At 38.5% G+C, this 26593-nt stretch overlaps 1 protein-coding gene across 1 annotated transcript in view; it reads right to left on the bottom strand.

The window, feature by feature from the left end:
• Positions 1-26593, bottom strand: part of LOC143543846 (putative indole-3-pyruvate monooxygenase YUCCA7) — an 81847-nt gene that overhangs the window by 49825 nt on the left and 5429 nt on the right. Inside the window, exons 3-7 of the mRNA XM_077036078.1 lie at positions 25867-25919; positions 25648-25744; positions 24777-24789; positions 22837-22955; positions 573-782 (exon numbers count right to left, since the gene is read on the bottom strand). Coding sequence (XP_076892193.1) covers positions 573-782; positions 22837-22955; positions 24777-24789; positions 25648-25744; positions 25867-25919 — 492 coding nt within the window. The remainder of the gene's footprint in view (positions 1-572; positions 783-22836; positions 22956-24776; positions 24790-25647; positions 25745-25866; positions 25920-26593) is intronic.

Raw genomic sequence — 26593 nt, 5'->3', positions numbered from 1 at the left:
ACTCGGTCGTTTGACATGATAAACCATTTCTGCGAGCTCGACAGCAGAGTCAAAGGTAGCAGGTTTACTCGTTCTGACTAGTGTACGGACTCTCTGTGGCAATCCCCTCATATAGCACTTGATCCTTTTAGCCTCAGTGTTGACCATATCGGGTACCAACCTAGACATTCAGTTGAACTCTATGGTGTACTCACGATGTGTCATCGTCCCAGCTTTCAAATTCAGAAAATTCATCTCCGCCCTCTCCACCTCGGCGTCAGCACATAATTTCTTTATAACCAGTTCTTTCAGATCCTCCCACCTCATAGCCTTGATCTCGTCTCGAGTCTTCCTCTGCTCCATACTGCCCACCAATACATCGCCTCCTCTTCAAACGATTGGGTGGCATAACCGACAGCTTGATCGGGACGACACTCGCTAATGCGGATAATTTTATCCATAGTGGTTATCCATTGAAGGGTAGCGATTGCATCTCCCAAACCAGTCAGCTTCGGCGGGTCACAACCCTTGAAGGACTTATAGTTGTAACCGCCTCGGCCCCTCTTCCTATCATCAACCTTCACAGACCTTACCACACTCGAAGCCTCCCTCTCTCCATCATCACCTTTCCTACCACCATCTTCCGCTCTTTCAGCGGTTCCTTCACCGCCCCCAGCTGACTTTTCGGGATTCATGTTTTTCACAGCAGCTGCTACCGCTTGAGCGATGGCAGTTTGAATTGCGGGGTCCAGTTGATCTCCTTCGTTGTTACTCGGCTTTCCACCGGCTGCACTTCCTTCTCCCTCAGCGTTGGTACTCAGATTTCCACCGGCTGCATTTCCACTAGCTGCTTCTACTGACGGTTCTCGGACAGCGCGTGGCCTACCACGACGTCCCGTACGTCCTCCTTTTCCAGCAACTTTCCTTGCTCCAGCCATTCGTATTCTATAAGGAAACACAAACGTCATCAGTTAAGGAACCATTTAGTACAAGGATAGTAAGGCTAACAGGTAATAACAGTGGTCAGCTGTGATTAGCTGTGATTAGCTGATCACGTTACTTTCCGTGTCCTATACACTTTCTCTTATGAGTCTATTTGTGCTGCTTCTACTCTAAACAGTTAATCAATCGAACAAGCAATTATTCTTATCCCTAAAATTCATATATCCTTTCTTTAGCAATTAAACTAGTATTAACATACATATTTAACCATACACTTTACCTTTACTAAGCTTGCTTGAATGACACATGGCTATCTTGAACTGGCATCTTCTTTCTTTTCTTACTTTAATCTCATTCTCTGTTCGAGTCTAAGCATTTAGGATGCTTAAATCTGTGGAACTTTGCTCTGATACTAACTTGTAAGGCCCCGTTACCGGTAGCCCTACTTTGGTGTTGGATTTACTCATAAACACAGTTCTACAAATCAGAGTTAATTAAAACTTTACGCGGAATATAAAACTTCAATCATAATATTTTACATAACCTTCAAATCTTGTCTTATAAAACATTCATAGTCATTTAAAACAAAACATAGTCTTTAAAACATCAAAACATTTCTTCGAGATGCCAGTATCTTCGATTCCATGCCATGTGTCTTCAAACACGAGAGCTGCCTCAACCTATTTGCCTGCGTGCATACTAAAAGTCAGCTACGTTGAGTGAGTTCTAGTTAATCACAAGACTTACTTTACATACACATATACGTGCCCGAAGGTACGCATTACATACTTAACATGTCCATCATTCATCATACACAATCATAACTAACCTTACGTTATAAAGAGCATTCTCCCTACATACCTCGGATATTATTAGAGTCTGGTACCCTCCATCCTCGGATATTATTAGGGTCCGGTCACCCTCCATCCTCGGATATTATTAGGGTCCGGTACCCTCCATCCTCAGATATTATTAGGGTCCGGTCACCCTTCATCCTCGGATATTATTAGGGTCCGGTACCCTCCATCCTCGGATATTATTAGGGTCCGGTACCCTCCATCCTCGGATATTATTAGGGTCCGGTACCCTTTCTTCCATACCTTTATAACATACTTTTCTATATACATAATCGTAAGTTTCGTACGTACGTACATCAATCATTCTTCGTCTTACAACATACTTATAACATCAAACCATTACCTGACAGTATATGCAATATCCGAAGATCGTTCAAGAACTGGCAAGAAAACATTCATACACTTCACATAATACATATATGGCATACACTTATCACTTAGGATAAGTGTATTAACTAATCACATCGAGTATGCACACAGCCCCGAAAACATAACAAGGAATGGGGCTAGAAACTCACCTGAAGTCGGTTACGTTCACCGTTAATAGTTATTCCTTTCTTCAGTTGTGCACGACTAACTGTATAACAATGACACGTATCAATTATCTATCACTACCCATATCGCGTTTCTAGTCTAATTATAACCCTCAACGGACAGGGGTCCGGGGGCAGCGCCCCTGGCAGCGCGGTCTAGGGGCGGCAACCCCTAGCGGGGTCCAAGGGGCAGAGCCCCTGGCTGGGGTCGAGCTTTGAATCATTATTAAATTTTCTAAGTTAAAACGTTCAAGGGCTTTCTTGTAATTAATTCATTTTTTTCTAAGTCCAGGGACTGTTCTGTCATTTCATAAAACTTCTAGTTCGCTACATTGCTTTTAACAAATTGAGCTATCTTAGTGAACTGGTCCATGTAGCTAATTGAACTCTTTAATGAACTGGTTATTAAACGAATCAGTCCATAGCGAACCTGTCCAGGAAACGAATCGGTCCATCTAATTCGTTATCTTCTTCTAACGAATGGTCATGGCGAATCAAAAGCTAGTTCGTTATTTTATCTTCAACGAATCGCTTGATGAATTGCTTCTAATTCGTTAACTCCCCGTTAGCGAATTACCTCTAATTCGTTAACTTCCTATTAGTGAATTAGGGTTAGGTCAGGGAATGTCAGAACATTCCCTGATATCCTTTTACCTCGTATTAACCTTTCCGGCGCCGCCTTTTCGGCGCCTTCGCCGGAAAAACGAGTTTTGATTCGTTTTTCACCGTTTTTCGCCCTGTTCGACCCAGATCTGAGCTAGGGTGACCCCTAAGCTCATCTTAGGTTTGGTTTATACCCGATTCCACCCGGATCTCATGACTTAAATGGTTTAACGGTGTCGGCTCGTCGTTCCGTGACCATATCTAACGAGTTTAAGCTCAAACAACATTAAACTACCATTACCTCGGGTCGGTGCTCGGTTTCCTTCTTGGTTTCGGTTTAGAGAAAGGAAGAATCTTGAGAGAAAGCTTAAGTGTGTGTTTGGTGGTGTATGGAATATGTGTAAATGAGGAATTAAGTGGTGATTATGGTTTATATATTTATGGATCATGGGCTTAAGCCCATGGTCTTTCCCTCTTTCTTTCATAACCCAAGTCCATAACCCACATCCATTTAACCCAACACTAGCCCAACTCGTATTCTATTTATCTAAACCGATAACGACCCGCTATAAAATAGACGAAATTTATTTTATTATTATAACCAAAAGTAGGATGTTACAGAATATTTGCAATTAAACAATATTGAACATAAAAATGCACATGATTACACATGTGTAATACAACAGTATCGCATAGTAATTGTATGTGCATTACAACGTCTTTTTTATTTTTGTTTTGGTTAAGAGTAACAAAATATAAGAAGAATAGACGAAAAAAATTTGAAAATATTTTTTTATTTTTAATTAAAAATAATTGTTTATGAGTTTTTTTAGTTTTCTCTCTAAAAATGAGTTTTCCTTTGATCCTCTTCATATATATATGTATATAATGGTTCAAATAAAAATAAGAAGTTTCCTAAGAATGGTAAGAATCAACAAATTTTTGACATTTGGCGTTACAAATTATAATAAAAGAACAATTCTAAGAAACTATGTCGGTTATAATGATAATAGAGTAACTCTAAGAAACTATGTCGGTTATTGGTAATTTTAAATCTCAACCATTTATTAACATGATCCAATAGCTATGATTTATTAATAGTTTTCCTGGAAACTACTTATTTTTACGATAACTCTCCCCTATATATATAAATATATATATATATATAGGAGTGGAATCTAGAGAGAACTCCTCTTAAAGAGAGAACTAGAGAACTAGTAAAGAATTATTTTTAACTATTCTTAAAAAATTATTTTGTGATTTTTTTTTCTTTCTTCCTTCTAATAAGATGATATTGTTTCTAAAAAAATAAAAAATTAAATTTTTTTTTTAAAAAATAAAAAAAAACGTCGATGTAATGCTTATGTGCATTAATGTGTATTTTATATATAAAAAGTGATTTATTGCGTATAATACAACACAAATACGTTATCTAATACACACTATTGAATATATGTAAATACAACACTAAAAATTGTATGCAAAATACATTATTGCATATATGTAATACAACAATAATGCGCATATGCACTATATCGATTTTTTTTAATTTTTGTATATAATATAACACTATTGCAAATATACAATACAAACAACTATATATATATATATGCTATTCAACACTATTTCAAATATCAAAATGCACACTATTGCACATATGCATTATAAAAAAAGTCGGTGTATTGCATATATGCATTACTCGTTAATTTTTTTTATTTTCTTTTACTTTTTTTATTTTATATTTTTTGTGGTGAAGAATAACAACATATAAGAAGGATGAAAGAAAAAAAATTTGAAAAATATTTTTTTTAATTAAATTAAAAATACTTCATTATTAGTTCTCTAGTTCTCTCAATAAAATGGAGTTCTCTCATGATCCTCTCCATATATATATATATATATATATATATAGGGCAAGGATACTAAGCAGTGGCGGATCTAGGATAAAAATTCAGGGGTAACCTAATTTTTTTTAACGCATTGCCCCTGACGGAACCATAATATTTTAATCAGAGGGCCCGAGCTATGTTGTATTCACGATTGTATGACGGCTACTTTCTTTTACTAAACAATGTATTACAAACATCAAAATCTAAACTTTTTTTCACATTATCTTAATATCAAACTGGTATTTAAAGCCTTGATAAATTTTATATATTTTGAAAATAACAAATATCAAACTAATAAGTAAATAACTTGTTAAAAATACATAGAAAATATAAATTTATACTCCGAATCATAAATTACATTATTCAAATATAACCTTCGAGCAATAAAAAAATATTAATAAAAAATATAGAAAAACTAAACGATTATTCCAAAATTAATAAAGAATAAACTAAACAAACTTTAAACGTAAATAAAAACTACTTTTATTGTACGAAGCTGAATAAAATGATAAAAATATAAATAAATGAGAAAAAAATCTTTGTTTAACAAATAAATAAAATATTTGTTATCTATCAAGAAAGGCCCATTATTTTTTTAACACTTTCTTTTCTTATAATGACATGGGCCCTGACTTTTAAAAGGCCCAATATCAGTATTAGGTCATGTTGATCATCTCTCTCAAACTAACAAAAGGATTATGTAGAGCTCAGTGACAACAAAACATAAATAATGAAACGAAAAAATCCGGCTATTTCACTCTGTTTTCATCTAAATTCTTCTTAGAGGTAACCTAATTTTTGCTCAGGGGTAACCTAGTATATAAAATCGAGAAAAAGAAAAAAAATCGCACTAATTTTGCACTTCGCCGTGAAAGTTGAGGGGTAACCCGGGCAACCCCTGGATACACCCTAGATCCGCCCCTGATCCTAAGAGAAACCTTTGAAAAATTGAGAACTTTGAGAACCATTTTGAGACACAAAAAAAACTTCTAAAAAATATTTAAAAAATTATAAAACAAAAAAAATAAAAACTTTAAAAATGTAAAAGAAAACCAAAATTCTTATATTTCATTCCAGTTTCATATAAAAAAATTTCGTATTATACACATATGTATAATTTCATTTAAACTATAGTTACATAATGTACACATATGTACATTATTATTTACCTTAAATTGTAAGTATAAAAAAACATGTATGTACATATATGTATATATTATACATATGTGTATACTTTATCAAAACCGAGACGTTTTTTTTATGAAGCTGGTATGATAAATAAGAATTTTGATGTTTTTACTTTTTTTCATTTTTGCGTTTTTTATGTTTTATAACTTTTTTAAATTTTTAGGTTTTTTGTGATCTAAAATAGTTCTCATAGTTTTTAATTTTAAAATAGTTCTAACATGATCCTGATCATATATATATATATATATAAGAGATATTTTGAGAATATTGATTAGTTATAAGAATTTTAAGAACTCAATATGGACCCTACACTTAATTAAATGAGTATGGAATATGTGGCTGAGAATAAATTTGATTTAAAAATTAATCAGGAGACAGAATAAGTATTTTTATGATTACAAAAGTATAAATGTTAGTTACGCATGTGTAATAAGTCGATTTAGTGTGTAAAAAAATACTGTAACTTTTTGTACGTTACTTACACTTACGTATTACACATGTGTAAAAAACCTTCAAAAAAAATGTTACGTTGAGTTCCTTCAAGTTCTTAAAACTCAAAGTGATTCTTAAAAGAAATCAATCATATATATATATATATATGTGTGAGAGAGAGAGAGAGAGAGAGAGAGAGAGAGTGTGTGTGTGTGTGTTATGGGCTCAAGTGGTTGAAGTAACAAACAGCTAGCCAACCTCTTCTAATACTTCATGAAAAGAACGAGGTGACGATGGTTAGGAGTTAGGACGAGGGAGGGTTTAGTGGGTGGGGAGGGTGTGTTACACGTGGTGGTATCCCATGCATGCATGGGTTGCTCTTGTAGAAATATGGTTGTTAGCTAGAAAAGTAACATAGCCAGCTGCATAGTGTATGCGTATGAAAGCTCTACTATACTTTCCTATTCCTTTTATTTTAAACGTGTTTAAAGTTACCCTTAATATTCGTGTGAGTTTTAAGACAGTACGACGGAAAGTCAGCTGTCCATACTGATTTTGTAGCTCAATACCTAATTAATCTAAGAACACCATCGAGAAACCACAAACGTGAGACAACCCATTAAATCAGGTTTAGACATTAAAATCATAAACTCCATAGTATTAATTATCACCACATTAATATTGGACTAGAAGGTCAATAACAGCTATTTTATATATATAACTCAAACCTACTATGTCAATAATTATCATTATATATTGTTTCCCCAATCACGCGTATAGATGATCTAGAAGACTAGTAACTAAAGCATAAAGCATAAAGTTACACATCTACACACACAATCTGTCACACCCTCAAAATCCACTCGCGGAGTTTTACCGTCAGAGGGTGTGAACTGGCAGAATCGGAATCATCAGTTATAATCAAACCATAAAAACGTTTAAATGCAAATAAGTGCGGAAGCGTAAAAACCTTAATTCAAAAGTTGCGTCACGCAGGACGACTTAAAACCAAAGATAACTGTTAAAAATAAGTTTGCAGAATAAAAGTGTTTTCATTTAATGCATGCTCCTAAACCGCACGCCCGCCTCGGCTACCTGAGAATAACATACTAAAAGTGTCAACACAAGGTTGGTGAGTTCACAAGTTATATAAGATAAATCGTTTAGCGTTTGCATTCAGCGTTTACGTTAAGTGTTTTGCGTAACCTCGTTACGGCGTTTAAGCGTTTTGCGTAACCACGTTACGGCGTTTTGCGTTTTGCGTAACCACGTTACGGCGTTTTGCGTTTTGCGTAACCACGTTACGGCGTTTTGCGTTACCAGATAATGTTATGTCAAATTATATATCGATAGGTAGCTAATCTATACAACAAGTATTACTAAGTGGTTCGACACCGAAGCTGACTGTTTATCAAGTGCCCGTCACCAGGTCAATCCACACCACGGTAAGTGTTAGCCAAAATTACACCCACTCAACCTCCAGTTGAGCTTAGCGTCGGGTGGGGTTTGTCAAACCCAGTAGTACTACTCAACAGTGACTCGCTATTCTAAATATTAACCGGTTCGATGTGTGGGACTTCAAATGTTACGTTTGCCGCTTAGTCTTTACAAGTGATATATAATTTATAACAAAATCTTAAATATGCGTTTATCTCAAAAATGCGTTTATCGGAGTATGTTATCTCCCCCAAGTGAAAAACGGTTGAAAACAGTTTAAGAGTGGGGTAAGTGAACTCACTGTTTGCGAAGAATATCCCGAATTAGATCACCAAGTGATGCGCGTCGTAGAAACTCTCTAGCGTTCTAAATAACAAAGAGATTTTCTAAGTATCGGTATGTTTAACGAGTCCCTAGACTCGGCACATAATACCTATGCACGTAACATGCTTCGTGTTTCGTTTGTGAATCGTGTGTGACTTAAACAAGTACAATTGTGATACGATACGTGAGTGAACAATTACTTTTGTGTCATGTATTAATAACATACTTTACTAGCAATTATCCCCGTAAGGGCATTTTGGTCAACAAATAACAATTACTAGCCATTATTCCCCATAAGGGCAATTTGGTCAAATCATGGCAATCAATTTGCAACTATTCCCCGCAAGGGTATTTTGGTCAAAACATAACAATTATATAAGAAATATCATATTTCATGCATTTATACACAACTCAGCAGCTAGTTTCACTGTGACAGAATTTCTACTTGAAAGATTGTACTATTTCACCGATCATATCATCTCAATTAATTCCCCAAAAATCACCACTGAAACATACATGTCTTAGGTTTCCAGAACATATTTTATCTTATTTTTATTCCATATAGATTTCTCATAATGATCAAAACACTACAGTAAACTCATATCAGTCAGATTCATGCGCAACAAAATGTTATTTGCAATTCCCGTTAAACGAAAAATCCAATAAATGCAAGACTACTTGGGTTTGGTTCCTAACTCAATGAGTCAACTTCCAGAAGTGGAACCAACCCAATTGGTCTGAGATATAACATTTACAACATAACCTAACAGCAGGTCTAACAGCTCAGCTTTGCACAACGTTTTTGTAAAATCATAAAAGTAAACTTCTACTTGTCCAAAAATTACAAACTTATACTTTATAGAAACTAGACTCAACCTAGTTTACTGCAGTACCCACAATCTCAACCAATTTTCACGTTTACACTTCGTTACAGTCACTTAAACATCGTATACACATTCTGTCCAGAATCTGTTCACATCAAAACTCAACAATTTAACTATCTATGGACCATAAATCAATCATATAACATGCTAGACACTACAACCACTATCCATGCATATCAATTACACCATACATACAAGATTAGGGTTTGTGTTTTAACTCAAATCAAAGACAACAATCAATCAAGCAACAACATCAATACTAGTTATCAATCATCATGAATTCAACAACCATCATGTTAACTCATACATACATATAAAAATCGGCTGCCTAGGGTTCTTAATTAACCCATTAAACATCAAAATTAAACAACAAGAAGGTAAAGGATGATCAATTATACCTTCCTAGCACCTAGTTCTTGGATTAAACACTTGATTAGGGCTTGTATGTGTGTGTGCTTGTGGACGGCAGCCAAGAGGGAGCAAGGGAGGGGCCAATCGGAGCTTGTAGGTTTATAATAATAAGTTAGGGTTAAGTGTTAAGGTTATATTTATAGATATACAAGTTACACTCTAGTCCCTCTACTTTCAAGTGTTGTTTTTCTAGCCTAACTAGCTTGTTTTCGTCTTGAGTTAACGTTTATAATCATGTTATCACATAACACATAAGTCTAACACATAATTATCACATAATTATTGTTTTGACGTTTTTCGTTTATTTATCAATCGTTTGCGTCAACTCGTTTGCGTTTCGGTGCAAATCCCGAAAGACTACACATGTAGTAAGTGTTAAGCGTCATTTAAACCCTAGTTTAAATGTAATGATGTGTGCGTTATAGATTCAATGATCTTAAAGTTTGAATTGACGGAGTTGAGTTAACGGAGTTAACCTGAAATTGACGATTGTCACATCATTCTCATGTTAAAGAATTTTCGTCCCGAAAATTTGAGTCAAGTCGTGATGAGAGTCTGAAAGAGTAAAAAAAAAATTTTCAGTTTGTCATATCATCCCCTAGTAGAAAGAAATTTCGTCCCGAAATTTAATTCATACCTCCGGTGATGTTTGACGGTTTGCCGGGTTTCGCGGTTTTCGGTGTTTGGTTAGCCCTTCAAAAAGGTGAGGATACTTTTTCATCATTTGATCCTCGCGTTCCCACGTGAACTCCGGTCCACGTCTCGAGTTCCAACGAACCTTAACGATTGGAATTTTGCTGTGTTTGAGCGTTTTGGTTTCCCAATCCAAAACCTCGACTGGTTCTTCAATGAAACGTAACTGTTCATCAACTTGTAGTTCCTCCAAAGGGACTACTTGGGATTCATCAGATAGGCATTTCTTCAAATTTGATACGTGGAATACATCGTGTACGCCACTGAGTTCTGTTGGTAGGTCCAGTCGGTACGCCACCGGGCCAATGCGCTCAGTTATCCGGTACGGACCAACATACCGTGGGTTGAGTTTGTTTCGCTTTCCAAAGCGAACCACACCTTTCCAAGGTGAGACTTTGAGTAACACCCGATCGTTCACTTGAAATTCGAGAGGTTTTCGGCGCTTGTCGGCGTAACTCTTTTGGCGATCTCGTGCTGCTGCCATGCGATTTCGGATTTGAACAATCTTTTCCGAGGTTTCGAGTACCAGTTCCGGACCAGTGATTTGGCTGTCACCCACCTCTGCCCAGCAGAGTGGTGATCGACACTTCCGTCCGTACAGCGCTTCAAACGGCGCTGCCTTAATACTTGCGTGGTAGCTGTTATTATACGAAAACTCTACCAAGGGTAAGTGGGGTTCCCAACTTTTTCCGAAATCTAAAACGCATGCACGCAACATATCCTCCAGGGTCTGAATAGTCCGTTCACTTTGCCCATCCGTCTGAGGATGGTATGCTGTACTCATATCGAGACGGGTGCCCAGTGCGCTTTGCAGCGACTTCCAAAAGTGCGAGGTGAAACGAGAATCTCGGTCGGAAATGATCGAGACAGGCACTCCGTGTCTAGACACCACTTCTTTCATGTATACGCGAGTCAGTCTTTCCATTTTGTCCGTTTCCTTAATTGCTAGGAAGTGTGCCGATTTAGTCAACCGGTCAACGATCACCCAGATGGTATCGCATCCCGTCGGCGTCTTAGGCAAACCCGTAATAAAATCCATTGAGATGTGCTCCCATTTCCACATTTGGAGTTCCGGTTGTTGCAGTAGACCAGATGGTTTCTGGTATTCTATCTCAACTCTGGCATAAGTCAAGCATTTGCTCACGTAGGTGGCAATGTCGGCTTTCATGTTCGGCCACCAGTAAAGTGCCTTTAAATCATGATACATTTTGTCTGAGCCAGGGTGGATAGAATATCGGGACTTGTGAGCTTCGTCCATCACTAGAGTTCTCAACTCTCCGTATCGTGGAACCCAAATCCGGTTCTCAAAATATCGGACCCCGTCCGATCTGGTTTCAAGTTGCTTGTTCATGCCCCGCATGAGTTCCGATGGGAGATTTTCATCTTTCAAAGCTTCAAGTTGCGCATCGCGAATCTGATCGGGTAAGCTGGCATGAATCGTGAGTTGCAATGCTCTCACCCGTCTGGGTTTATCTGTTTCTTTTCTGCTGAGGGCGTCGGCCACCACATTGGCCTTGCCAGGGTGGTACTTGATGGCACAATCGTAATCTTTAAGCAACTCGACCCAACGACGTTGTCGCATGTTCAGCTCCTTCTGATCGTAGATATGTTGGAGACTCTTGTGGTCGGTGTAAATGGTAAACTTGGTACCGTACAAGTAATGCCTCCATATCTTAAGAGCAAACACCACAGCTCCGAGTTCCAAATCATGGGTCGTGTAGTTCTTCTCGTGAACCCGTAGTTGTCGAGAGGCGTAGGCAATAACCTTCTCGAGTTGCATCAGCACACAACCGAGACCTTGTATAGATGCGTCACAGTGTACCTCAAAATTTTCCGTTCCCTCGGGGAGGGCTAAAATAGGGGCGCTACAAAGCTTGGTTTTCAACAGTTGAAAAGCGGATTCTTGCGCGTCACCCCAGTTGTACTTAGTGCCCTTGTGGGTCAAAGCGGTGAGGGGTTGAGCAATTTTTGAAAATCCCTCGATGAAACGCCGGTAGTAGCCGGCCAGTCCTAGGAATTGTCGCACCTCAGTCGGAGTCTTAGGTGCTTCCCAGTTTTTGATGGCCTCTACCTTACCGGGATCGACATGGATACCATTCTCGTTGATCACATGTCCTAAAAAGTGAACCTCGCGAAGCCAAAATTCACATTTCGAGAGTTTAGCATACAGTTGTTCCTTCTTCAATAGTTCCAGAATTACCCTTAAGTGCTCTTCGTGGTCAGTCTCGTTCTTGGAGTAGACGAGAATATCATCGATGAAAACAATCACGAACTTGTCGAGGTACGCCTTGCATACTCGATTCATGAGATCCATAAATACGGCTGGCGCATTGGTTAGGCCAAAAGGCATAACCGAAAACTCGTAGTGACCATACCGTGTTCTGAAAGCCGTCTTTGAGATATCTTCTTCGCGCACTCTCAGCTGGTGGTAACCGGATCGTAGATCAATCTTCGAGTAGTAACTCGATCCTTGAAGCTGGTCAAACAAATCATCAATTCGGGGTAACGGATAACGGTTCTTGACCGTCACCTTGTTCAACTCCCGGTAGTCGATGCACATTCGGAAAGTCCCGTCTTTCTTTCGGACAAACAAGACAGGGGCTCCCCATGGCGATGAGCTAGGTCGGATAAAACCCTTATCCAACAAATCTTGCAACTGAGTGGACAACTCCTGAAGTTCCGCCGGTGCGAGCCGATACGGGGCTCGTGCTATGGGTGCTGCACCGGGTGTCAACTCGATTTGGAATTCGACTTGACAAATAGGAGGGAGTCTGGGCAAATCCTCTGGGAAAACTTCCGGGAAGTCTCGCACAACAGGTATATCTTCAATTCTTTTCTCCTCCGCGGGTTTCTCAACAATCTGCGCCAAAATTGCCGGATGACCCTTTCGTAGATACTTCTGTGCCTTCATAAGGGTAATGACGCTGGTGGTCATGCCGCTTCTCTCGCCTCGGACCGAAATGATCTCGCCGGAAGGGGTGGTAATATGGACTATCTTATCATGGCATATAATCTCCGCTCGGTTCTTGGATAACCAGTCCATGCCGACAACGACATCGAAACTACTAAGCGTAAAAGGAATAAGGTCGATGTCAAAGACATGACCTGACAGTTTCAACTTACATCCCGCAAGTATATGAGTTGTTACTACAGTTTTACCGTTAGCTAATTCAACAGGAAACTTAGCGTCTAACGGGGTTGGAGTAAGGTCTAAAAGTTGGCTAAAGGCTTTCGACACAAAACTCCTATCAGCTCCAGTGTCAAACAAAACAGAAGCAAAACAATCGTTTACAGGGAACTTACCAGACACCACATGCGGATCATTGCGGGCTTGACCCGATCCAATCACAAATGCTCTTCCTTTGCCATTTCCTCCACCATTACTGCCACTTCCATTACCCCCATTGTTGTCATTCTGTTTCAGCTTGGGGCAATCCTTCCGGAAATGACCTTCCTGCCCACATTCAAAACATCCCTTAGTTGTCATCGGTGGCTTAGGAGCACCCTTTGCCGCAAGGTCTCCTCTACACTCTTTCGCTGGGTGACCTATCTTTCCGCATCTTTGACACTTGACACGGTCACACTGGCCAACATGATGATAGTTGCACCTGTTGCACTTTGGATATTTCCCAGCATATTCGCTCGAAACCTACCCGCTACCGTTGTTGTTGTTGTGATTCTGAGTGTTAAAGCTCCGAGTGAACTCGGGCTTACGGTAGTGTTGTTGCGGTGGGAGGTTCGAGGATGAAGATCTGGTGTTGTCAAACTTTCTCTTCCCGCTGTTCGGGTTGCTGTTGCTGTTACTGTTGCTGACGTGGTCATTACTCGGGTTGTCACGGGCTTTAGTGGTCGAACCCCTAGGTGGTAACGCACCTTGGGTCACAGCCTGATCCGTCAGTTTGTGAGCTAAACGGATCGCTTGTTGGATCGTGGCTGGTCTGGAAGACGTCACCATGCCCTGAATTTGCGGTGCTAAACCATCAATGTACATTTCTATCCTCTTGCTCGGCGGATCCACCATCCGCGGACACATCACAGCCAACTCGTGCGAACGAGTAGTGTAGGCTTCGATTTCCGAGCCCACCATCTTCAACGACCAAAATTCCGACTCTAACTTCGAAATTTCTTCCCTCGGACAGTACTCCTCTCGCATCATGCTCTTGAACTCCTCCCAGTTCATCGCGTTAGCCAGTTCCAACCCAAGGATCTGGACGTTTGAATTCCACCAAGTGAGGGCGGAATCCTCAAGTGTCCCAGCAGCGAATTTGACCCTACTGGCAGGGGGACAATTACACATCTCAAAGGCCGACTCGGCCTTCTCAGCCCAACGCAGGAAGCCTATAGCTCCCTCAGTGCCCTTAAACGTACTGGGCTTGCAGTCAGGGTAGTTCTTGAAGGTACACGTTCCACTCGGACCTCCAGTTTGATTCTGTACGTGTGCGGCTAAGGCGGCCGCAACATGGTCATTCAGCAGAGTTTGGAGTTCAGCTGCAGTCATGCTGATGTTACCACGTCCTCGTCCAGCGTTTCTTCCAGCCATCTAGGTATTATCATCCCGAGATGTCGTCGCCTGAGGACACGTCCGAGTGTGCCTCTGGCTCAGCCGGTCCTTCTTCAGGTTCTTCTTCGGGTTCCTCCTCGGGATCTTCCTCGGGATCTTCCTCAGGCTCCTCTTCGGGATCTTCTTCAGGTTCTACTTCAGGCTCTGCCCCAGGCTCGGCCTCAGGCTCTGCCTCAGGTTCGGCTGCGTTCTGAGCAAGTTGCATTTGTAAGACATCGCAACGCTCTAACGCTATCTCAGTTCGGGTCCTTGCTTCTTGGAGTTGCTCTTGCAAGTCTATCATCTCAGCTTGCATCTTCATCATAACCTTCATTTGTTGCTCACTAGTCTCTTGCATATCTTTCATTGCCGCTGCCATGCGGGCAATCTCCTCCTTAGTCTCGGTTCCGTCTTTAAACAGTCTGGAAACGTTCTCTCTCGTGTAGCGCATGTAACCCACATCACGCTCCAAACAAGAAACGACAGCTGCGAGAACTCGCTCTACAGGTTCGGTTATGGGTGGTAGGGTGTTGGGATAAGCAGGATGGTTCGGGTGAGGCAACGGGGGAACTTGTTCGCGATAGACCATACGTCTGATCATGTTAGGGTACCAATCCCAGCTAACGTCGTTTTCGTAAAGGCCTCCGGATAGGCGGTACCTCTTCGGTGCGGGAGCTTTGAGTTCCGGGACTACTCGGGGTGGCGATGCGGTAGGTATTTACGGTTCTTTCCCGTGAGCATGAGTCATCGGATCGGATGATGATGATGATGATGGCGGCGTCGACATTCCTTCAGGTAAGCCGTGTATGCGCGCGCGTATGAGTGAAAATAGGTAAAGAGATAAGATTTCAAGACTACACAAACCTATGCAGTGCGTATCATTATAACTAATGGGTCGTCGCGGTTATAGTCTAGTATGCATGCAGCTTCTAGTTCGCTATAACCAATGGCTCTGATACCAATCTGTCACACCCTCAAAATCCACTCGCGGAGTTTTACCGTCAGAGGGTGTGAACTGGCAGAATCGGAATCACCAGTTATAATCAAACCATAAAAACGTTTAAATGCAAATAAGTGCGGAAGCGTAAAAACCTTAATTCAAAAGTTGCTTCACGCAGGACGACTTAAAACCAAAGATAACTGTTAAAAATAAGTTTGCAGAATAAAAGTGTTTTCATTTAATGCATGCTCCTAAACCGCGCGCCCGCCTCGGCTACCTGAGAATAACATACTAAAAGTGTCAACACAAGGTTGGTGAGTTCACAAGTTATATAAGATAAATCGTTTAGCGTTTGCATTCAGCGTTTACGTTAAGTGTTTTGCGTAACCTCGTTACGGCGTTTAAGCGTTTTGCGTAACCACGTTACGGCGTTTTGCGTTTTGCGTAACCACGTTACGGCGTTTTGCGTTTTGCCTAACCACGTTACAGCGTTTTGCGTTACCAGATAATGTTATGTCAAATTATATATCGATAGGTAGCTAATCTATACAACAAGTATTACTAAGTGGTTCGACACCGAAGCTGACTGTTTATCAAGTGCCCGTCACCAGGTCAATCCAGACCATGGTAAGTGTTAGCCAAAATTACACCCACTCAACCTCCAGTTGAGCTTAGCGTCGGGTGGGGTTTGTCAAACCCAGTAGTACTACTCAACAGTGACTCGCTATTCTAAATATTAACCGGTTCGATGTGTGGGACTTCAAATGTTACGTTTGCCGCTTAGTCTTTACAAGTGATATATAATTTATAACAAAATCTTAAATATGCGTTTATCTCAAAAATGCGTTTATCGGAGTATGTTATCTCCCCCAAGTGAAAAACGTTTGAAAACAGTTTAAGAGTGGGGTAAGTGAACTCACTGTTTGCGAAGAATATCCCGAATTAGATCACCAAGTGATGCGCGTCGTAGAAACTCTCTAGCGTTCTAAATAACAAAGAGATTTTCTAAGTATCGGTATGTTTAACGAGTCTCTAGACTCGGCACATAATACCTATGCACGTAACATGTTTCGTGTTTCGTTTGTGAATCGTGTGTGACTTAAACAAGTACAATTGTGATACGATACGTGAGTGAACAATTACTTTTGTGTCATGTATTAATAACATACTTTACTAGCAATTATCCCCGTAAGGGCATTTTGGTCAACAAATAACAATTACTAGCCATTATTCCCCATAAGGGCAATTTGGTCAAATCATGGCAATCAATTTGCAACTATTCCCCGCAAGGGTATTTTGGTCAAAACATAACAATTATATAAGAAATATCATATTTCATGCATTTATACACAACTCAGCAGCTAGTTTCACTGTGACAGAATTTCTACTTGAAAGATTGTACTATTTCACCGATCATATCATCTCAATTAATTCACCAAAAATCACCACTGAAACATACATGTCTTAGGTTTCCAGAACATATTTTATCTTATTTTTATTCCATATAGATTTCTCATAATGATCAAAACACTACAGTAAACTCATATCAGTCAGATTCATGCGCAACAGAATGTTATTTGCAATTTCCGTTAAACGAAAAATCCAATAAATGCAAGACTACTTGGGTTTGGTTCCTAACTCAATGAGTCAACTTCCAGAAGTGGAACCAACCCAATTGGTCTCGTAGTTCATGAGATATAACATTTACAACATAACCTAACAGCAGGTCTAACAGCTCAGCTTTGCACAACGTTTTTGTAAAATCATAAAAGTAAACTTCTACTTGTCCAAAAATTACAAACTTATACTTTATAGAAACTAGACTCAACCTAGTTTACTGCAGTACCCACAATCTCAACCAATTTTCACGTTTACACTTCGTTACAGTCACTTAAACATCGTATACACATTCTGTCCAGAATCTGTTCACATCAAAACTCAACAATTTAACTATCTATGGACCATAAATCAATCATATAACATGCTAGACACTACAACCACTATCCATGCATATCAATTACACCATACATACAAGATTAGGGTTTGTGTTTTAACTCAAATCAAAGACAACAATCAATCAAGCAACAACATCAATACTAGTTATCAATCATCATGAATTCAACAACCATCATGTTAACTCATACATACATATAAAAATCGGCTGCCTAGGGTTCTTAATTAACCCATTAAACATCAAAATTAAACAACAAGAAGGTAAAGGATGATCAATTATACCTTCCTAGCACCTAGTTCTTGGATTAAACACTTGATTAGGGCTTGTATGTGTGTGTGCTTGTGGACGGCAGCCAAGAGGGAGCAAGGGAGGGGCCGATCGGAGCTTGTAGGTTTATAATAATAAGTTAGGGTTAAGTGTTAAGGTTATATTTATAGATATACAAGTTACACTCTAGTCCCTCTACTTTCAAGTGTTGTTTTTCTAGCCTAACTAGCTTGTTTTCGTCTTGAGTTAACGTTTATAATCATGTTATCACATAACACATAAGTCTAACACATAATTATCACATAATTATTGTTTTGACGTTTTTCGTTTATTTATCAATCATTTGCGTCAACTCGTTTGCGTTTCGGTGCAAATCCCGAAAGACTACACATGTAGTAAGTGTTAAGCGTCATTTAAACCCTAGTTTAAATGTAATGATGTGTGCGTTATAGATTCAATGATCTTAAAGTTTGAATTGACGGAGTTGAGTTAACGGAGTTAACCTGAAATTGACGATTGTCACACAATCATAATCATAAGGGCATATGCAGTGGGGCTTAGGTTTAGATGATTTGGGGCTACATTAGGAAGAACACCGCCCCCGGGCGATATGTGAGCGAAATGGGGCGGGGGCGAGGTGTTATTATCGCCGAGTTGGGTTTAAAAATATTATTATTTTATTATTTGACCGTTTTCAACGATCACAAATAAAAAAAATTAAATTATTTAAAACAATATATATATATATATATCTACTAGTATATGTGCCCGCGCGTTGCGGTGGGAATACAATGGGGATGCCGTCGGTATGAGTTCACTTTGCGGTGCGAGGGTGATGCAATGGAAATTCAGTCAGTAACTATTTAGGCTCCTGTGACGGGGGCTTGACAGGCATTTGATTGTGTTGGATTAGACTCATGGGCCGTGTAACTTAACAAGTTATTTATATAGTTGCATTTGAAACGAAACTATTAGAATTGTATCTGAAGGAGTTGAATATGAAAAAGACATAACTCTATGGCGTTATAAAACGGGTGAGTTGGATCGGTGTCGCAACTGATGTTAGATTAAATTTGGTTGCGTACTATCTGCTCATCCAAAAAAAAGACATAGTCGTGTAATTGTATGGATTGCAAGAGTGTGTGTAATACGTTAATTCCATCCATTATTGGCCCCTACGTCAACTATATATGATTTAGTATGTGGCATAACTAAACAAAACAAATGCATACGACAAGTAATAATAACATGTTATCATAAAGACATGTTTTTTCATTGTGAAATTCACCCGAGTGCAGGTGTAATGGTTGGCTCGTACCAACATGAAAAGCTAGGAATCTGAACTATAGTGATAGTAGCATCACACATCCTCATTTTAGTTCCAATACTCCGCTTCAGGCGTGGTCGGTCATATTTGTGGCTTTGTGGCGGTTATGTATTTGTGCAACAAAAGCTCAGTAATTTCTTCATCTTCAAGAGATGCAAGATAACCTTTTTATACCAAGTCAAATTATTAAAGTCAGCAGCCAACCATATAGTGCCCAAAGTAAAAAAAAATAGCAAAACATACCAAGTGTAGTGTTCTTTAACGGCCGTCTAGCCATATTTGAGTGGTATTATCGTAGTTCAATACACGGGTATTTTTAATGAATATGAATCCAAAACTACGAATTTTTAATTTGCCATTCATACCATGTTGTGGGCCAACTTCAAACTTATGGACCATGATCCACCTCTAATCTAGAGATGTTCAAAACGGTTTGGGACTAGGAACCGGAACCGGTTCCTAACCGGTTCCTATATTCAAAACCCCATTTTAAACCGGTTCCAGGCTCGAACCGGTTAGGGAACCGAACCGGTTCTCCCACCCTCGGACCCCTAACCTATCTAACCGGTTCTTACCGGTTCCTAAACCGGTTCATGTACTGTAACCGGTTCGAACCGGTTACAGTGTAAAAAATTTTTTTTTTTTTTTCGTTTTTCGTTTGCGATTTTGATTCTAAACTACGATTCGTATTTGTATAACATGAAAAATAAAAAAAACAATTAACATAAAATTCATTTTATTTACTTTAAGAAGTTCAAAAAAAAGGTTACATGTTTTAAAATCTTCAAAAACAAACTAACAAAACATTAAACTCATAAATATAAAGTTGTGACATATTATTTCTAGAAAAGCCTTCTTGTTCGTCGTAATTATTGAGCGGCGACTTCTTTCTCGGAATTACTTGTAGAAATGCCTTCTTGTTCGTCGTGCACTCGAACATCAAGTGTTGTTTCATCTTCGAGAGTGGTTACGTGTTGAATACGATCGATTGAGTCCAAGTGATCCTTTAAGCAAATGCACATCTCCACCGACTCCGAATTTAGTCTTGTTCTTCTCACCGATATTACCCTGCCACTAAGAGAAAAAGCGGATTCCGAAGCTACCGTAGAAGCTTGGACGGTTAGTAAATCACGGGCCATGGTGGCAAGAATCGGAAACTCGGTTTCCTTTACCTTTCACCAAGCCAAAACATCAAAAGTGCCATATTCCTCTTCGGATAAACCGGTAGAGTAATCATTTGCACTATACCTTCCTAGTTCGCTTGAAGGGGTGTTACCCCTTTGTTTTTTAGCCGTTACGTTGCGAACGGTGTTCATAAGGCTAATCATGGGATCTCGTACTCTAGTAGCACTTGAACTTGTTGAAGACCCCCCCGGCATAGGCATGTGTATATTTGACCTATATTTATTTAAATAAAAGTCATACATAAATTTAAAATTCAAGTTAAAATAATTTTTTGTCTCTGTTGAAAAGTTTGGGTCAACTTCATGCATATCTAAGGCTGAAAAAATTTCGTCTATCACACATTCAACCCCCGTAACATTTAACATTGGGTTTAAAGCGGCGGCGCAAGTAAAAACCGGTGGCAATTCAAGAAAGTATTTTTTTAATTTAAACTTCATTGGTAATATGATGTTTGAAAACATTGGACTTTTATTTTCAAATTCTTTAAGATTGTTAACCATTAAAAATAACTCCGAAAGAACCAAGGGACTTGTCGGATAATACGTTCCCGATAGTTTCGTAGTTGATGTTTTAAAAACTTCAAGAAAAGTCGATAAGTCATTGATAATTTCCCATTTCTCATTTGAAAAGGGGATTGCCAAATCATTCTCGGCAAGACTAGAATGAAACATTTGTAAAGTTTCTCTTTGTTTCAAAGCACTTTGAAACATTATGCAAGTGGAATTCCATCGATGAGGTACATCCCAATTAGCTCCCAAAGCTTTTCTTCCCGTATCTTTACAAAATTTTCTATAATCCATTTGTCTTTTTTTACTTTTCTTAAAAACTTCATGTATCATTAGTCTAAAATCGTTTATAACTGATGTAACCTCATCCGAAGCAAGTCCGTCTTGCACGATTAAATTAATGATATGTGCAACACACCTTGAGTGAAAAAATACACCATTGCAAATCGGCGTATATTTTAATTTTAATTTATCAACCGCCGATGTATTATTCGACGCGTTATCAAATGCCATTGAAAATATTTTATTTTCTAGTTTATAAGTTTTTATAACATAATCTAAAATTTCAAACAAATTATCTCCCGTATGTGGATACTCAAAGAGTTCGAAAGCAATGGTGCGTTTCATCATTTCCCACGATGACGGGTCTACCCAATGAGCGGTGACACAAAGATAAGATTCGGGTAGACCATGTGGAGCCGACCAAACATCACTAGTTAAGTTTATTCCCGTATTTATATTTTCAAAATATGCAATTAGTACCTCTTTGGCCTTCTTCCACAATTTTAAACAATAACGTTTAAGAGTATGACGACTTACGTGAGTGTATTGTGGTTGAAGCGTATCACGAATCATGGCGGTTAAGCGAGGGTTGTCGAAGTGGCTAAACGGCAAAGCTTCTTGAATCACAAACTTCTACGATCTTGAACTCGATCAATTTGGTATGTAAATATTCCGCCTTCACTATCCATTTGCGTTTGTTGCGAATCGACGTTCTTTTTCAACGCCTTGCAATACGGTTTTTCGATGTGTTTCTTCAAATTTGAATTCGAAAGTGGGTTTAAATAAACCCCACAAAACTTGCACCGAGCCTTCAATGAATGGTCACTCAATTCAACCAAATTCCAATTGCACCAAATCTCTTGATTACGATTATGAGGTACAATACGAACGAAACTTGGTTCGGCGTTGGAACCTTGACCAACCGATGATTGTGAGGCAGCCATAACAACAAATATGAATATAGAAGAAGAGAAAACAAGAGATTAGAGAACTCAAAACGTTGTAATAGCGTTTTTTTGTATTTTTTTGCGTTCGGGTTTGCGTTTTGAGTGTTGTGATGAACCCATGACACCAAATACCTATTTATACTAGTAGTGGGGTGCTTGGGGGAGCCAAAAAACGGCTATTTTTGACCCCAACGGTCAAAAAACGGCCAAAAAAACGATTTCCAACGGCTATACTCGATCCAACGGCTAGAACCGGTTAGGAACCGGTTCCGGTTCGGTTCCGGTTCCTACCCGCCCCCACTCAGAAATGCAAGAACCGGTCACGGATCATCGGGTTGAATCAGATAGGGTCCGGTTCCTACAAAAAACGGGTAGAAACCGGTTCGGTTCCGGTTCGGGTCCACCGGTTCGGTTCCAGGAACCGGTTTATTTGATCATCTCTACTCTAATCCTCTACGGCTCTATACAAAGGCTTCCATCATCACCTAATCAATTTACATTTCAATTCCATACAACTAAAACTAATCCTAGATCATGTGTCATACCTATTCTCTATACACACGACAAGAAATGTTTCTCAATATACACAAAGAATTGCTTCATGTCCATTAGGTTCGACTGAAATATTTAATAGCATGTTCTGACCCATTGAGCAGCCATCCCATGCATGTTCATAGAATACACATTTTGGTATGCAATCCAGACAACATTCTTACAGCAGATGTTGGATGAAACTGGTCCCACCGTAGATGATTTATAGCATTTCTGCATGCCATTCCAGATGATAAACACAAGATCCAAGCGTTGTACCGTCCTAAACCACAAGATGTTGTATCTGTAAAACAAAATCCAGCAAATTATTAAACAAAATTGTCACCTTTTGTTCCTTTCATTTAAAAAAAAAATCAAAGTGAGGAGGAAGACGGGCGGGTCGGCTCATAGGTCCATACTGGTCAAACTAGGTTAGGGTCAAACGACTTGAGACAAATTCAGGTCAAACCGTGTTCAGAATGTATGGACTTGTGTTGTAAGTTAAACGAGCTTGATGCCAACTCAAGCCTAAAACTAATCGTGTTTAATAAGCGAGTCCGAAATTCCCTTATCACTACATAATAATATAAGTTTATGACAAAAATAACAATCTAATTAAAGAGCCGAATTTGAGCTTTTGTAAGTTAACCGAGCCTGGGCTTTACTCAGCTCGTTTAATATACCATTTATATATTAGTAGAAATCAATGATTCACGTAAAGGACATGCATACTACAGTTTTGCCTAAAATATAAGTAGATATCCGAGTGAAACCGAACCGAAACCAAACCGTTAGTAACGCTTTGGTTTGGTTTGGTTCGGTTTAGAATTTCAACGGTTCGGTTTCTGTTTCCAATATGAAAACCATTAGTAAAGGTACGGCTCTTGGTTTGACCAAAAAACCGGCCAAACCAGACCGCGAACACACCTAATCAATATAGTAGATGTAAGATGTTACGTACCTGGGAGGTTCCGCAAGAGTTTCTAAGAGGGCAGCCACTCCAGCAGTTTAATAGGGGGTGGGTCGCCGGTAACAGTCAATTGCTAAATCAACAGGGCATACTTAAAATCGTTTTCATTAAGGCGTTGACTATTATTAAATAGCAGACCCGTGTTATGTTGATTATTTATTCTAATAATACTGGAAAATGCTATACGAAATGTATCATTGTATTTAAACACAATTGAATTCCAAGTGGATCATAATTTTGGGTTAAAACTTTCCAAAACTATATCAGTTTGTCTTGTTTGACATAAAAGTCAACTACTACTTTATCATTCAAACAACAAAGGTAGATAATTTTGCCCAATTTAAGTAAAACTTGTTAACTTTGACCCATCAGTGATAATGACACTCAAGATCTGTAACAACAAATTCTTTATTCCCAATATACCCTTTGTATCAGTTTTACAAACAATAAATTGAAATCTAAAGCGAACACCAACTTGACTAATTGTCTCAATCTGTAATGCACAAATAAATATTTTCTACAACCAAAACAAGTTGGACTTGTGGGTTTGATTATAGAAACAAATGCCTTGAAGATATCCCGAACACTAACCCATCTGAAACAAGTTGTTCAGTAACAACTACAAAGTGGTTGTCGAATTCATACTCATTATATCACAGTCTAATACTGTATTAAAACTTGCAGAAACTACATTTATTTAATTTGTAAAACTGAAATAAACCATAATTAAACTATACGGCTACAAAGAAAGATTTATGATATCAGAGCTAATCATGACTTCAAAAATCAATTAAAATTTCAAGAAATAAATAATATAAAGCTACCTCAGCTCATACATTTGCAGATACTTGGATAGAGGTTCCAGTTCCATTCAACGTTTCTTTCTTCTTTGGTGTTTCTTTTGTATAGTAAGCTTTATTTGAAACCAACACCAACGTTAATGTCATGTTCCTGTCTCTAAAGTTTCTCTCCTCAACGGCTTACTGTAAAAATAAGAATATCAGAAAAATGTTGACCAGGTCAAACACATGGAATACAAAAAAAATTAGAAAGCATTGCCCAATAAGAATATGATCTACGTCCCCATCGTCATCACAAAAACACCGGATATGCCCAATAGCATTGTTTTTTAACTTGTTTTCACGTCAAACTTACCATCAGTTTTGACCTAAAAGGCAACCAAAAAGTTCATACAACAATCATATAATGATTATATACAATGGTTTATAGCTACCATGTCCCCATCTTTTAGAAACTTCTAAGCAGATTTCAAAGGAATGGTATAATCATGCACATCAAGGATGTAACTGCCAATAAATGTAATTGGATTGTAAATGCTAAAATGAGTAAATAGATAAAATGTCAACTAAAGTTTGTTACCCCATTTTAAGCAGAGGGGTTAGAAACTTGGATGGGAATACCCAACTTAAAGTTGGGGTAACCACACAATAATCTGGCATCAAATTTCATACTTTGGTCAAACAATAAAATCAAAAGAGTTAAGAAAAGTAGTAAACAAAAAATAAGAGGCATTCACCAACATTTTTCATCTGCTGATGTCTCTCTTCTTTTGTTGCTCATATTTAAAATTTATGTGAAATTTGAAGAAGTTAAGTTCAATACCAATAAAAGATTTGTAAATTTTTTAAGACATAATCACCGTTAAATTAATTTATACCAAATAACAACCCACCCATAGGCTGGAATTTAGTAGTTTAGCAAGAAACATAAATCTACAACAAACATCACCACTTGATTTGACCGAAACCAGAATAAATTTCATAAATTTGACATTGAATTATTGCTAACACATACATGAGTTCACTCAGACCTCCTAAAAAACTCATATTGTAGATCATGACTTATTAAATTATGCCTACACATGATGTAATAAAAGAAGTGATCGAATCAACATGCTAATTTATCAACAGATTACATGATAGTCGACAAGAATCAAAGCTTCAATTGAAACACTTATGAAGTGTAATCAGTTGAATTAAACAACAAAATTGAGTAATTGAATTACCTGCAACTCAGTGGAGAATGGAGATATATCTCCTACCCAATCCTTCAGCGGATTTAATTGAATTTTGTGGATTCTGTATTGTTGACGGTACTTGAATCTGCAAACGATGAACCCAATGTTTGATTTAGAATGATGAGGATATGTAGCGATTTTAAAGAAATTGGGGGGTTTTGTTGATGGAAACAGATGATAGATAACTAACGATTTAGTGCCAGTAACTGTCGATTGCCTTGAATGCGCCGGAGATCATTAAGATTTCGCCGGAGAGTTGCCTACATGCATATAATGCAGTATAGATATAAACTAACAAATTCTTCTCCATTTCTTACACAATTCATACCCAAAAAATCTAGCAAAATGAATCCTACAAACAACCCGAACCAACCGAAACCCGTGGAACTCACCGCTATCATGACAGAAATGATCAAAAAACACGAAAGGTTTGTCGAGTAACTCAACGATACCATGAGAGAAACCAACAAACAACACGAAAAGATTCTCGTTATAATAGAGTTGCGGGAATGAGCAAAGAATACGAATCCCTCAAAGCGGCCGGGTCACACGAAGAGGCCGCATTGTTGCAACGACGATGAGTCGAAAAAATGCGCGAATATTATGGATATTATTAGTATTTTTTTTAAGTTATGTATTTTTTTTGTATTTTAATGCATTTTTATTTAATTATTTAAATAAATTGGTTTTTATTTGTTTTGTTTAATTATAAAAAGAAAATAATAAAAAAAGATATTGCTAGGCCTAATTTGTAGCCCCTACACCATTACACCCAAAAACAAATTCTCACTCCTTGCTGACTGGGTGCCACATGTCACAATTCGCCCTCATTTGTAGCCCCTACACTACGCATAGGGGCTACACCACCAAAGCATTGCCGCTACAGCCACGTTTTTCCGACAAGATCTAAACCAACACAACCCCTTTTTTTCCT

Source organism: Bidens hawaiensis, unplaced genomic scaffold, assembly GCF_021521415.1.
Source record: "Bidens hawaiensis isolate Kalapana, Puna unplaced genomic scaffold, B.hawaiensis_p1.1 tig00000888_1, whole genome shotgun sequence".
NCBI lineage: Eukaryota > Viridiplantae > Streptophyta > Magnoliopsida > Asterales > Asteraceae > Bidens > Bidens hawaiensis.
This window is presented reverse-complemented; position numbering and strand designations above follow the sequence as displayed.